The sequence below is a fragment of the Nannobrachium achirus genome, assembly GCF_963921795.1.
Source record: "Nannobrachium achirus genome assembly, chromosome: 8".
In the NCBI taxonomy this organism is placed as follows: domain Eukaryota; kingdom Metazoa; phylum Chordata; class Actinopteri; order Myctophiformes; family Myctophidae; genus Nannobrachium; species Nannobrachium achirus.
The window spans coordinates 16359982-16375952 of record NC_137817.1 but is presented as its reverse complement, the minus strand read 5'-3'; the positions used below and the strand labels follow the sequence as shown (position 1 = coordinate 16375952).

General features: G+C 42.6%; 1 protein-coding gene across 5 annotated transcripts in view; it reads left to right on the top strand.

Annotated features, from left to right (window-relative positions):
* Positions 1 to 15971, top strand: part of gdpd5b (glycerophosphodiester phosphodiesterase domain containing 5b) — a 117883-nt gene that overhangs the window by 85956 nt on the left and 15956 nt on the right. For all 5 annotated transcript variants that reach the window (XR_013962243.1, XM_080731270.1, XM_080731269.1 and 2 more), the window contains exons 4-9: positions 3081 to 3174; positions 3857 to 3916; positions 5398 to 5496; positions 7236 to 7329; positions 10942 to 11087; positions 14259 to 14341. Coding sequence is in view for 4 of the 5 variants with exons in the window: in XM_080731270.1 (XP_080587396.1) it covers positions 3081 to 3174; positions 3857 to 3916; positions 5398 to 5496; positions 7236 to 7329; positions 10942 to 11087; positions 14259 to 14341 (576 nt within the window). In the remaining variant the exon portion in view is untranslated. The remainder of the gene's footprint in view (positions 1 to 3080; positions 3175 to 3856; positions 3917 to 5397; positions 5497 to 7235; positions 7330 to 10941; positions 11088 to 14258; positions 14342 to 15971) is intronic.

Sequence of the window (15971 nt, the reverse complement as noted above, 5' to 3'; positions counted from 1 at the left end):
ATCCATTAAAATATGGATATGTTTCTATGGAGAAGATGGAGGTTTCCCTATTTCACTATGGAGAAATTGAGGTTTCTGCCCAACAGCAACGATATAGTTGCTACCGGTACACCCCAGGAAAAGGTTATTTTTATTTTTTACATTTCTGTCTTTCCTCAAAATGTCAGTCAGGTTCAGCCCGCCGCGCTGTGTTGACTAGTTAATTCTTTAGTCGCATGGGCAGACAGAAATGTAGACCCTGGGCACTTGACAGTTTAAAGGTGATTTGGCGTCTCTTTTGGGAAAACACTGTTGGTCCGAACCTGAAAGAAAGTAAAAAGCAAGTATTGGATTTTTATTTATGTATTTCTAAAATATTCACATTTAAAAGGATACCTGGTGTGTCTGCAATTATTATTTATAGGATTATTTATATTCAGTTGTACAACGGTGTCACATACCGGAAATGGTAGATCTACAAAATAATACACACTGTGTCGCAATGTGAGGCTTTGTGAGCTTGTAGATCTGTTAATTTTTGAAAAAGATTACAACATATTTGAAAACTCACCTTGAAATTGTTTAAAAGGAAGTCGTATTAGAGAGCAATGATTTATACAATAAAGATAGACTGTGACTAATATACAACATCACATCACCCACACACCCACCCCTCAAGGTCATTCTCTCTCTCTCTGCGTATTTCTACCCCCCTAGTGCTCCTCCACCTATCACCCCCATCTCCTCCTCCACCTATCACCCCCATCTCCTCCTGCTGTCAGCGCACCATGCTCAATGTCATCCATTTCCTCCTCCTCGTCCGCCTTGTTTTGTGTTGGCTCTCCTTCCTCTTTCCCTCTTTTTTGCCTCTCCCTGTGTTCCGTCCACCTATTCTCTATGACAAGGGTCTTCAATGTTTTCAGGCCAAGGACCCCTTAGCTGAGAGAGAGATGAAGCAGGGACCCCCACAACCCATAGATACCATATAGTGTCATTGTTTGACAGCACAATCATCAGTGTATTTTGGATTCAGGTCAATTTGTGTTTTCAGATATTTAACCACTTGAACCGTCAATACTTAAAAAAAAAGTTGACCTTTCACTATGTACTTAGGCTGCTCTTTTTCCCCTCTACACCAAACCTCTTTGCCAAAAATAGCTGATCTACAAGCTCACAACACCTCGCAGCGCGAGGCGAATGTCTGCAATATGGTGCAAAATTTGACACCAGAGCTCAGTGGAAATTCGTTGCCGGTGTGGAAGCTTGCATTGACTTTATGAGTAAAAAAAAAAAGTGTTTTTTACACTTTACACACCCCCAGTGTGTAAAGACCTTTAGTGTCCCTAACCCTCCTGTGTTCTTTATATTATGTGACCCCGGTGCACTGCAACATTTAGTTTCCCTAACCCTCCTGTCTTCTTTATCTGACCCCGGTGTTCTGCAGCTGTGCGTTGCCCTAACCTTTCTGTCTTCTTTGTGTGACCCGGGTGTTTTGCAGGAGTGAGTTTCCTCTGCAGTAAATCTCAGTTGGCACTGAGTGACCCCACTGAGGCTTTGGCATCTTAAGGAAGTCTTGATTGTCAAACAATTCAGAGATCCAGAGAGTAGCAATGCTAAGACTGTAGAGCGCTCCTTCATATTGGGAGTGGGATATGAGGATTTTCTTAGAAGTCAGCATATATATATTTTTTTATTTTGTTCTAGCAACTGAACTGAATTTAGATTTGACTTATCGGTAGTGAGGGATCTTTGATAGCCTGGCTCCCCTTAATCTCTGAAGAACAGAAGGTGACCTGATCTTCCCCATGTCTTCTAGCACAGTAAAGTCTTAAGTGTTCATTTCACTCGGAGAGTGTACAAAAGGTACATCATTTCACTGTATGTGTATGGAACCAAATGGACCATAACCATTAGGGTACTTTGGCCATTTTGGTACATTTTCACACTCTGTTAAATTAACAGAGGCTTTTATAATGTGTTCCCTGTAAATAAGGCTGCCAACTGTCCATTACCATAACATACAGTACACCTGTACACAAGACGTACTGTAACAATAAAGGACCTTGAACCTTGAAGGTTATGCACATGACACACAAACGGCAAACTCATCTTCCTTAGATCTCCTAACCGTTACACAGTAAAATCCTCAGTGTTCATTTACACTTTTCTATTACGGAGAGTGTACAAATCTAACCAAATGGACGTGTGTAACTCTCAGAATATAAGGACTTTTCTGTGTACTATAAGCTTATGATTGATGATACAAGGTATGTTGTTCAGTGGTTCTCAAATTGGGGTCGGGGGACCACCAGGGGTCCTTGGGGGGCTCCAGGGGGTCCCCAGCAAAATGTGTTAACATGAAGAAAAAAAAACCTTTAACCCCATATAAACCGGCTATTTTAAAACGGCCGATCACAACGTGTCGCAAGCAATGGGGGCCTGTAGAGTCGGGATCGGGACTTGAACCAGCCGTCAGCCTATGTGGTATGCGCCTGGACCGGTAGGCCAGCGGGCGCCCCCAGTTTTTGAAACATTTTAACATACAAATCTTGGATGGGGGGGTCCCTGGCACAAAATATGTTCAGATGGGGGTTCGCGGGCATAAATAGATAAATGAATGTGGTCGACATTGACATGAAAATGTTTCTATGTCAGTGGTGTTCAAACTCTTTCATGTCAAGGACCCCCAAAATTATGTTTATTTGGCCACGGACAGCCATTTCTAAATATTTCGTTCCAGGGACCCCTCAAAAATAGCAGATCTATAAGCTTGCAGCGCCATGCCGCGCTGTGAGTTTGTATATCGGCTATTTTTCGATAGTTAAAGCATTAAATAAGTCTTGGTCTAAATGGGTTATTAACCCATTTAGAACGGGTACACATTTTGTGTATCATTATTTTATGCTTTAACTATTGAAAAATAGCAGATATACAAGCTCACAGCGCGGCACCGAGTGCCGCGCTGTGAGCTCGTAGATCTGCTATTTTTGAAAAGTCGTGAACATTAGAATTTTGACACGATTTTTTAAGTGTCTTTTGAATCCTTCTAATTCTGGGTCTAAATGGGTTAAAAGCCTCTCCCATCCTCTCCTCTACTCCAGGGTCCTGTACAGCCGCTCAGGCCAGTGGAGCGACGGAACCGTCCCCATCCTGGCCACCACCGCTGCTGGCTTCACCTACATAGCATTTCTAATGGTTAGTGCTTCTCATCAAATATTCACCGACATGGTGCTACAAACACCACACCAAACAAAGGCATGAAAGGGTGTGTGTGTGTGTGTGTGTGTGCAGGGGAGTCGCACCAAATTCTGGGCCCTGGGTACAAGGATTCACTGCGGGGCGGGCCCCACATGTGCTTTAACTATTGAAAAATAGCAGATATACAAGCTCACAAGCTTGTAGATTTGCAATTTTTTAAATTTGAATATTTCATATCCTTTTAAGGTTTTTTGAAAAACCTAAGTTTCTATGTCAGTGGTGCGCAAATATTTTCATGTGAAGGACCCCCAAAAGTATATGTATTTGGCCACGGACCCTCATCTAAAAATATTTAGTTCCAAGGAAGCAAAATTTGAGTTACAAATGTTTGCTTGAAAAATACATTACGTGAGCTTGTAGATCTGTTATTTTTCAATAGCTAAAGTATAAAAGAATTAAGGCCCCTCCACCTTGCGGGCCCTAGTAACTCAGTCCCACTTTCCCCCCCCTTGTGACGCCCCTGTGTGTGTGCGCGTGTGTGCGCGCCTGTGTGCGCGCCTGTGTGTGTGTGCACGAACGAACATTGGAAATGGTCTCTGCGGTTGTGATTATCACAGCAGGCTTTGAGAATCACCTGTATTCAAATGATGTTCTGTGTGTTCTTGCGTGTGTTTTTCAGATCTTAGCACTTTGCCACGTAGCGGCTGGACAGCAGTTGAACCTACACTGGCTCCACAAGGTGCGTGTGCTGTGCTGTCTGTGCACTTGTGTTGTGTTGGGAGAGTTTGTGTACTGTCTACCAAGGTTATTATAGTTGGTAGACAGTACACAAAGTTAAGACACATACTTAAGCTTTACAAAATAACCAAAACTAGAATATTGACATAACATTTTAGGTAAAAAAAAACTGCAACACTTGAAATTGAAAACTCAAAACTAAATAAAGCTCAAACGTAATGACAAATGCAAAAACGATATACCAGTATTTTCTGGACTATAAGGCGCACCTGACTATAAGGCGCACTGTCAATGAATGGTCTATTTTCAAACTGTTTTCATATATAAGGCGCACCTGACTATAAGGCGCACATAATAGACGCTACCGTTGCGTTATGCATCCAATAGATGGAGCTGTGCTAAAGGGAATGTCAATGTCAATGAATGATCCATAAGGCGCACTGGACTATAAGGCGCACTGTAGTTTTTTGAGAAAATTAAAGGCTTTTAAGTGCGCCTTATAGTCCGGAAAATACGGTAACCTTGGTGTTTACACTCTTGCCTCTGTGTGCGTGTGTGCCTGCATGCCTGTATGTGTCAGTGTGTGTGTGTGTGTGTGTAATTTTGTGTGTTTTGCTAGTACGCGAGTGAACTTGTGAACTCGGAGCGCTCGGTTCAGTTCATGTCGACCCAGGGGAGTAGTGAAGGCTCCAGTAAATGACGCGTCCAGTGATGCTGTTGTTCAGCTGGGAGGGGGGAGGGGGGGGGGGGTTCTGCGTATGTGTGTTTGTATGTTAAACGCTGTGTGTGCATGTGCACTGTGTACGCATACACACAGGCCTGTGTAATTTGTCAGGGTGTGCGTGTGGGGGACCTACAAGTTCACAATGTGTCGAAACGTACCGCGTTGTGAGCTTGTATGTCTGCTATTTCCCATACACAACACCGCCATGCGGCGAAGCACAAATCAAGCTTTACACAGCTGCGTCTCCTCCTAATCAGCACTGAGTACGGGTCTTCTTGGTTCACTCAGGTGTTATAAACAGAACCGGGCTCCCGAGGTAATAGAATCTGAACCAACTTGTATGGGTCGTGGATATTAGACAAGCAAGCACAGTGACTACTGACTGCACTGGATAAAGTTGGTGACACATTGCAGGCAACCAAATGACCCTTATAGATCTTTAACTCTTGAGAGCATAAAATGAAACCAAATGGACCCGTAATTGTTTAACATCTGCATTACTTAATTTACAAGAAGTCAACATTTGCCTATTAGCTCCCCTAATGGTACCAACATCAAGTACAGCACGGAATTGTGGAAAAAATCTCATCCAACGACAACAACATTTTCTAATCTTTGGATCTGAGAGGCTAAATCTCATCAAACGGTGGTCCGTGGCTCAAATGCCGAATAAATAAGGGACCTTGATGTGAAAAAGGTTGAAAACGGAAAGCCAGGCGTGCACGTTTAATCTTCTCTGTCTCTTTGTGTGTACACAGATTGGTGTTGTGGGTGCGCTCTTCACCACTGTGGGCGGAGTCATCTCTGTCAGCCAAACGTGGGGGGAGGAGTGGGACATTGTCCCCATATCACTGCAGGTAAATACATAACACAGGGAAGGAAGCACCACTATGAAGGCTTGTTCCAGTAAAAATACAGCATATCAACTGACCCCCAAAGTAGCATCCCGCCCTGAAATAAGTTGTCTGACTTTAAATAATGACTTGTTTACAGGCTGTTAAATGAAGAGAACTTAAAGTGATAGTTCACCTATTTTTGACATAGAGCTGTGTGAAATACTTGCCATTAAAACAGTGGTTAAAAATGTATTAATTGATTACCAGAGTCCCGTGGTCAGAGTTCTGGTCAGTTTCTAATGAATATTAAGTAGTTCCAATGGGGTGGGGGCCATTTGGCGTGGCCCAATCATTGAAAATAGATGAATCCACAAAACTAGGGTCATTTGTATTGTTGGCCTATTTCTACCATATAGAGCGAGGTTTCGTTCTGATCAGCTGCCTGCAAAGCACCTTGTTTTGGGGAAATACGTTGCAGCGGCGTAGTGATACTGGACACAAAAAATAGTACCATGTGACAGAGGGGTCAAAGTTGAACGAAAGTTGGTCTATTTGGTAGAAATAGGTCAACAATACAAATGAAGCTAGTTTTGTGGATTCATCTATTTTTAATGATTGGGCCATGAGCCCCTGCCAAATCACCGGAACTACTTTATATTCATCTAAAACTGACCAGAACTCTGACCACGGGACTCTGGTAATGGATTAATACATTTGTAACCACTCTTTTAATGGCAAGTATTTCACACAGCTTCATGTCAAAAATAGGTGAACTATCACTTTAACCAGTTGAACCCTGGTGTCCCTATTCAGGGGCCAACATTCTGTGAACATTATAGCAGATCTTACAAGTTCACAGTGAACAACACCTTCATTTTCGCTCAAGAGATTGAGCGAAAAATGACCCTGGTCAACTAAATAATGAGCAATAGGGTTTAAGTGGTTATGATAAGAATTCTGTGATTTAAAAAAATATTTTTATTTTGTATCCCATTTAGACTTGGAACACGTGTTATACCTTTGAATGAATGAATTAACGAATGTTTATTTTGAACATTTAAAAGACAAAAGTAGAATACAAAATATGCAACAATAATAATGCACACAAATAAAATAAAAAAACTATGAAGTCGAAAATCAACAAAAGCTAAACACAAAATAATGCACAATAATAAAATAAAATAAAAATCAAGCCGGGAACACGTCTTTGTGTAGTTCTTGATACAGTATTAGAGCAACATTATTATTGTTATAATCTTTTTGGATAGAAAACTTGATTCAGGATTTAGAACACGTTAAATATCCTAAATGGACACGTTTGGGTTTTGTATATAACTCTAAATATAGATTTGCATCATACATTTTTGAGAGATTTTCCACTATTGAGATATTCTTGTCACTTTGCATTGATTTCTGCTGCGTTAATTGTGGCCTTTGTAAAGCTTGATGTCCGATTTTGGTGTTGTGGATATTTTACAAAACTCTATTTTAGTCATAACACTTTTATACCCCGTTATGAGGTGTCTGTCTACATTGGCTAAAATGGGTGTGGCACACAGTAGAGCAGTAGAGCATCCTCTGTGACTATTTTTAGCCTCTCGCCATCTCTGTCCTTGTCCCTTGGTTTCTTTCTTCATCTGTCTGAATGAATAGGGCCTATTCTCTCTTTTATTTCTCTCATACTCTCTCTCTCTCTCTCTCTTGCTCTCTCTCTCTCTCTCTCTCTCTCTCTCTCTCTCTCTCTCTCTCTCTCTCTCAAGGCCACAGGACCTTTTCTCCAAATAGGGGCTCTAGCTGCAGTCACAGCACTGTCTTGGATCGTGGCTGGGCAGGTGGCCCGTGCAGAGAGGACAAGTAAGTCCCCCCCTTTGTTTCCTAACTCAACAGCACTCTGCGCTAAATATTCACACACACACGCAGAATATAAGACCGTCTTATCTGCGTTTATTTGCTGTCCGTCACACAATCCAGTGCCCACAAACATACAGAAAAAGACACTCCTGTCTGATTATGGAACTGTCCACCTCAACGTTGCGGACAGGACACACACAGCGAGGATGGTGGTGGGGTTGGTGAATGATTAACATTGTGTACATAAAGAGTAGGACCTCCACCAGGGTGACGGAGATAGTGAACATTCCAATGGTGTCATGTGACGTTTTGCGGACAGTCTCTCCACGGTTGCATTCTCCCCACATACTGTATCCCCACAATTGACCGTTAGTGGCTATGCTGCTGATACAGTACTGTGTAGCAATTTGTCTCCAATGAACTATATGTGATCAAAACAAATGGATTGCAACAGGTGATCAATGTAATTGATTATAAAACAATGTTCAAAGTAAAATACATTTATTTTTATGCCCAGAGGCATAATGTTTTCAGGTTGTCAGTCTCTGTGCAACAGATTTTCCCCCTTGGGATAATAAAGGTATTTATCTATCTATCCGTCCATCCATACAGAGTCAGTCTCTATATACTGTACGTACGTAATCTTTTTTTTCCCTGATTTGTGCCTCAAAGTTCAGAATTGGATGGAACGGCTCCGTGCTGTAGACCGTACATACTATCAATCAGTAACGCCATGATCGAAACGAGACAACCGTGGACAGTTTATTTCTGTGTCTGAGGAGCAAGGGGAGCTTTGATGAGAAATGATGGCTTTAATTCATTGGGTTTCAGTCGGACTCTGCCGCATATCTCTCTGTGTTCCAGTCTCCTTGTATCGAGCACAAGTATGTTGATAGAAATTTACGATCTCCCACAAGGAATGCTGCTTGTCATTTATCTGTAACAGAAGGCTGCGCTACAACGGAGGCTTGCCAAGGTGAAAAAGGGTCTTGGCTGCATTTCTCTCTTCTCAGCGTCTCCGCTCTCATGCAGGCTTGAGACTGTGTGTGTGTGTGTGTGTGTGTGTGTGTGTGTGTGTGTGTGTGCGCGCGCGTCTGTGTTTGTATGAGAGAGATAGAGACTATGCAAATGGTTATTGCATGTGTTTGTTTCTGTGTTTGCCTGTCAGTAGGTGTATGGATTTTTGTTTTGTTTATGCAGAATGTGTATGTGTGCGTGTGTGCGTGCACTTTCAGTCTCCTCACTCTCCTGTCTGTAATAGGAGTTGTCCTGACACATTCAACCTAGCCCTATGACCTTGAAACGCATACCCTCTCCTGTGGCTGTGTGTGTGAGAGAGAGAGAGAGAGCGCATGCACACCAAAAGCTCCATCCTCACACACGTACATTGATGTGGGGGGAGGGGACCGTGTGTCAGGGACGTGCTGGCCATTGGGAAAAGCGGGACAACTCCCCAACGGCCAGTTCATTCCCCGGCCGGTCCAGTAGGAAACAATTAAAAATAAGATGTCGGCCTTCGTTCCATTTTGGGGGCTGGGCAGCCAAAAAGTAAATCGTCACTGTCGGGCAGAAACCTCGTATCTCCAAGTTTCAGATTTGTACATTTTTTCGCAAAGCAAAGCCCTGCTTCATCATAAAAGGCCGTCGCACAAAAGTAGTGAAAACAGCCGATCTACAAGCACTGTAGATCGGCTGTTTTCACTTAAATCATTTTTAAAATGATAAATACAAAACACACGGTTTTGGACATACAAGGTTTCCACCCGACAACATGTAATTGTCACTTGTCATGATCTGAAATGACAAATCTTTGAGTAGCAGCAGCGCTATAGAGAGATCTCTCAATATAGCGCGCAATGAGGGCCTCTCCAACTCTTTTTCCTGGGCTGAATCAGGGGCCCAGCATGTCCCTGGACCGTGTGTAATATATCCCTTACCTCTGAGGTCGGTGCTTTAGCATTCTGTGTGACCACAAACAACCCGGAAGCCCCACAAAAACACACAATTGACGTCTTCTAAAATGGAAAGTAAACAGCATCTCCAATGTTAATGCTAGTGATCACACAGTTTGACCAGTGGGACTTGAAGGGGTTCCCCAGCTAAATTAGTTAATATTTTACTGTAGCATCAACATTAGTTTAACCATCTTTTTTTTTAATATTGTTTTTATTTTCAATTTTCACAAAAGTACACAATACACATACATCATACATACAATCCCCCCACCTCCCTCCCCCCTCCCCACATACATACAAAACAGCACATTAAAACGTAATACAAAATAGTAGTACATAAAATAAGAATGAAAGTAAAAGAAACAAGAAGAGACAGATATACTGTATAGACGTTAAATAGCTTCAAGAAATACCAGACCCAGACTGAGGCAGCTGTAAATAACGTATAACATCACTGACACAGGTAATGACAATGTTTCCATGTGGTTCAAATAGGGTTGCCAAATTTTCAACAAAGTATCAAACCCTGATTGATTTCTCAGAAGATACGCAATCTTCTCAAGAGGAACACAGCTGTTCATTTCTGAGAACCATCTCGCAATGAGGACAGGGGGGGGGGGGGGGGGGTCAGACTTCCAAGTTATTGCAATACATTTCCTAGCAACTCCATGTGCCACCTCTATACATTTTATTTTGTGTTTTCTTAGATTTGCACTGATGGTTAGTTTAAGCATCTTGGAAAAATGTATTAACAACGCAGATGGGGTCCTGGGCACAAGATATTTTCAGATGGGGGTCCGGGGCCAAATATATCTTAACCCATTTAGAACGGGTACACATTTTGTGTATCATTATTTTATGCTTTAACTATTGAAAAATAGCAGATATACAAGCTCACAGCGCGGCACCGAGTGCCGCGCTGCGAGCTTGTAGATCTGCTATTTTTGAAAAGTCGTGAACATTAGAATTTTGACCCGATTCTATAAGTGTCTTTTGAATTCTTCTTAATTCTAGGCCTAAATGGGTTAATTTGGGGGTCCTTGACATGAAAAGGTTTTGAGAATGAGTTGACTACTAGACTGATCCAAAACTGTCACTTTTCATGATTAAAATAAAAGTTCTGCAAGCTCAAAATGCGTCGCTCGTTGATCTGCTACTTTTTGACACCTTGTGGGTTAAAAGTGCCGATCCAAAAACACAGATAGAGTGACATCATATAATCCTCCCCTCCCCTTTTACCATTCACCCAACACTGTGGGTGTGGCTAACTTCAGCTGGGTCACCACCCACCATGACAACCAGGCATACTTAATGAACTGGTGGGTGTGGCCACATAAAAAACAAATTTTAACTCTTTCTGTACACATTTTTGGAAAAAATCTTCCTCCTAGTATAATCATAATACCTGATAATCATGTTTTAGTGGGGGGAGGGAGGGGGGGGGGGGGGGGGGGGGGATCATGGCACTGCGTCTTTAAGGGTGAACTGCCCGCTATGGTGACTACTGTAATAGTACATCTGGGAAGATGGTGGCAGAAGCACCGGAATGGGAGGTTGTTTACTGCCTTGCTCAGAAGCATGCCAATGGCATTTTTTATTGGTGGTCGTAATATTCTCTGCTGAGCCTCATTTTCAAACACGTCACCTTTTCTCTTTCCAGGGTTTCAGGTGCTGCTTTTACTGCTGTACCTGAGTGTGCTCCTAGGCCTCTATATGGTCCCCCTGTCCATCCGCTCCCCGTGCATCATGGACCCCACCGACCTCAAGGAGCGGCCGGACGTCATCGGACACCAGGGAGCTCCCATGGTGAGTCAAGCAGACCAACCTACTGTACAATACGTGCTCACAGAATAAGAGGCTGTCAAACACAACACCATCTGGCTTACCATCGTCAAAGAAAGGTTCATAGCATAGTCTAGAGTCTGTTCTTGCTAGACTAAATACAACATAACGTTGCTGTTGGGCAGAAACCTCTCATCTCCATATTCTATATATTCTATATAAATGACGCTATACTGGATCACACTACAGCAGTGGTTCTCAAACTTGGGGCGCCAAGTTGAGAGGCGTTGTGAGCTTGTAGATCAGCTATTTTCACAATATTTATCCAAATCACATCAAATGTAATACCTACAATTCCAAGTGCTTGTCAGGGTGGGGGTCCCCAGTTCAAATATGTTTATTTTGGGGGTCACGGCCTAAAAAGGTTTGAGAAACCCCTGCACTACAGCGTCACACAAAAGCATCAACAGTACCAGATCTACAAGCAGATCACAAAAACCTTCTAATATATGTTTTATAATCGACTAAATCGATTCGTCTCATTAACCCCTATAGGTCCTGCATTATACTTTGTTACGTTCTTCTGAAAAGTAACAGTTTTGGACATGCAAAGTGAAGGTTTTCACCAGACAGCGATGATATGGGGCTTATCTCTGGCAGGGCTCGGGGCATAACCAGTACCATGCTGTGCTCACCAAGCTTTGTCAGGAATGCAATGTCTAATCTTGGCAGTGTTAGTGTAGTGCTCTTTTCAATCCTGCCTCTCGTTCTTGATAAACTTTTCCCAAATTAATAATGACCCCCATCAGAAAATATGGTGTACCAAGGACCCCCTTACAAGATTATTTTATGTTATTTTGTGTTTAGAAAATATACCCCTATTTATTTTTTTATTGTTGTTCAAGATTTTTAGAAAATGGCAGATCAGGCTATTAGATCGGCATAGCCACTATATAGGTTTTTAAAGTGATTAAACAGATAGCTGCATCAGCAGCTTTTGCTGTTGACCCCCGGGAATCCCCTCGTCAAGTACCCCGTGGGGGTCCCCCGACCCCACTTTGAGAACCACTCAAAGTGAGGTAGAAAGGCAATAGAACTGCTAACCCTAACTCTCATAACGCCAAGCATCAACCACAGACACTGAGCAATACAGTACACAGGACCTCTTGAAGCATCATCATGCAGCCTTCATTGAGGGCACAAGCCCTCGTGTTTTTCATTTCTTTCGTTTTATTCATTCTTCGCCTCTATTACTCAAAGCTATTCTAGTCCATTACACTCGTTGACCTGGGGAGATGAAAATAACCCAGGGAGGGATGGTTTTGGCTGTGGATGCGAGCAGGCTGATGCATGGCTCGGCTCAGGGATAGTCTTTTAAGCTCGCTTCCGTTAACGCTGGCTGCCTCGCTCTCGCAGGAGCGAAAGACAGAGAATGCGGGAGAAGGAGCACGGTAGAGAGAGAGAGGCAGGAGACTCTATATTGAGCTACCTATTCGTTATCCTGTGGCTTTAAGCCTTGTGCGCCTTATTTTTTCTCCTTTCTTTTCAAGGAATTTTTAATTAGTCAACTATTTCACTCTTTGTTTACCAACGCATAGAAGAAGTTGGCATGCCTGTATTGAGAGTCAAATATGCTATAGGAGAGCCGTTGAAAGGCATGTGGTTGGTGTGTGCTGTACACGTTGCTGTGCTGATTTATTAATCCAGTTTCATTTTACTCTATTCATAAATGTTACCTTGTGAAGGATTAATGGCATTTGGCAGAGCATGCCACTCATTATTACGTAACTATTGGGAAAGAACTGGGAGTGAACTGACACACATACACACACGCACACACACACACACACACACACACACACACACACACACACACACACACACACACACACACACACACACGCACACACGCATGCACGCAGGCAAACACACACATACTGTATGTACACATACACATGCGCATACACACACAGGCACTTTCCATTTAGTTGACAGATGTGATGGATCGACCTACCGGTGTCTAAAATTAGGTGTGGCTCTGCAAGGCTATGAGACCCCTCCCTCCTCCTCCTCCTCCTCCCCCACCCCCCCAAGAACCCAATGGAGAAATCACATGACTTGGACTCCATTTCCCAGAAGCATTGCATTGATTGCCATGCCACTGCACCCCCTCCCAGTAAACACTTTCACCTCTGCTGTCAGTGATGACGTCAGGTCCTATGGGAAAAAGGAGGATGCTTTGGGACTGAGGGAATTTGTTTGCCTTGGTTTGATATATTTGGATCATAACCTTGACTTGAAGAGTTGAAGAGCCTTTCATGTGGTAATGCCATATCATGACGTTAATTTCATCACGTTCCCCTGGAGAGCAGGCACTTAATGCAGCCTGCTGAGGTCTGTGAAACTGACACTGCAGATCACTGTGTGAGGCATAACCAATATGTTGTTGCTGTCGGGCGGAAACAATATACTGTATGTCCAAAGACCTTGCTTTTCAGGAAATGGAAAAATCCAAATAAAATAAAATATGTAAATGTAATTTGTGCAAAAGATTAAAGAGCAACAATATATTCTCTTAAAGGACATTTCACTTTCATAATTTTTTTTAGTAATTTTTATCGTCTACTAGTTTTTAAGTTGCTTGATTCATTATCTAGATATTTGATATTCATTTCATCACTTCCTATACAAACCCATTGTAACTTCAAACTCAATTTTAACCATGATAGATTCATCGAAAACACCCGTCTTTGGTTCTGGTGACTCATACTGCCCTCCTAATACGTGAGGGGGCTGTGTGTTTTTTTTTTTTTTTCAATTACTTTTTTTCTTTTTGGGGGACAATAAAAACTATTAAAAACAAAAAACATGGCCCTCTCACATTAGGAGGGCAGTATGACAGTCACCAGATGGATGGAGTTTGAAGTTACAATGGGTTTGTAGGAAGTGGGCGTGGCGTGTCTGTTAAAATGAATATCAAATATCTAAATACTGAATCAAGCCACATAAAAACTGTCTGGGGCGCTCACAACAGCCTGAGTAGACGATGAAATGACCCAAACATGTTTTGAAAGTCTCGCTTGATCGCTAACAAGGAAGGACATATTGCTGTTAGATCTGTGTTCAAACCAGTTCCCCTGCATGTTGTCACAGTGGAAAATTCAATATTACTTACAACCATTTTTGTTTGTCCAGCTTGCTCCAGAGAACACTCTCCTGTCTTTCCAGCGAGCTGTGCAGATGAACGTGACAGGATTTGAGACCGATGTGGCCATCAGGTACCCCACACACACACACACACACACACACACACACACACACACACACACACACACACACACACACACACACACAGCTACATTATTATGTTTTCAATTGTACCGTCAGTCACCAAGAGGTTAGAAAGAGGCGGTTGAGAACCGGTTCCTATCCCTTTACAAGCTGATGTTATTTGGTGAAAGTGAATAAGAAATCGTCTTTCCTCCTCAGTAGCTATTGTAATGTCCAAATGCCCTTGAGCAAGGCACTTAACTAATCAAGCCCTTTTTTCAAAATGTTTTGACTCAACACACACACACGCACGCACGCACACACACACTCACTCACTTATCTTTTTATATCTAAACCAGTAAGACTCCCTAATCGGGAGATAAGCGACCGCCAGGTCGCAGCGTGATTTTAGGGCTAAATGTGTAGGAGCAGTGTCCAAAAATGTGTTTGAATAAAATCGGCCTGATGGTGGCGCTATATGAGACAGATCCATGTTGATGATATGAGTGTAGACATACTGTGTACCGATTTGCGTGATTTTCGGGCAAAATCTGTAGGAGCAGTGTCCAAAAATAAATGTGTTTTAAAAAATTGTCCAGAAGGTGGCGCTAAATGGGACAGATCCATGTTGATGACATGAGTGTAGACATACTGTGTACCGATTTGTGTGATTTTAGGGCAAAATCTGTAGGAGCAGTGTCCAAAAATGTGTTTAAAAAAATCGGCCTGAAGGTGGCGCTAAATGGGACAGATCCATGTTGATGACATGAGTGTAGATATACTGTGTACCGCAGGGGTCTTCAACGTTTTCAGGCCGGGGACCCCCAAACTGATGGGGAGATGGAGCAGGGACCCCCTACCACCTCGTAGGGTGGGGGGGTCGGGGCTACGATATATTTTTTATTTCAAACATGTACAAGTTACAGCGAGCAGGGTGGGCCGTACCATTACCATTTCTAAACATACTACTTATTAACTGAGAACCAATGTCAATAATATCAACAATCTGTCAATTGCATAGTAATCATGTATTCAAGCTATTCAAAATGGATAGAATCATGATTTATTTTTTAACATAAATTTGATTTTTTTTTTTTTTTTAACCAATAATTTCGCGGACCCCCTGCAGTACCTCCGCGGACCCCCTAGGGGTCGCGGACCCCCTGTTGAAGACCCCTGGTGTACCGGTTTGTGTGATTTTAGGGCAAAAATTGTAGGAGCAGTGCCCATAATTGTGTTTTGCAAGAATCGGCCTCATGGTGGCACTAGAAGAGGGTCATGTGAGAATTGAAGGGTGATTTGGCATGGATCGGGGCAATCCCCATTGGGGAGTTTTAAATCCTCCCATAAGAACTGTGTTCCAAAAATAAACAAACCACCCTGGAGATTTTCCTCATACGGATCGACTAAATGTGAAAATGTACAAATCTATCCAAAGAGTAACACAATAAACGCTAGAAACGAGTCAAACAAAACCCAACGACTACATTTCCCATGAACGAGGCTAGGAGGGATAGTAATGTGAATGTTCTCCACAGAAAAGGGATGCTATAGATTGGTTATAGCATCCTCCAGAAAAGAGATGATGGGGATCAAGAGGAGGCAGTAGTAGATAGAGCAGTGTTTCTCAACCTCTTT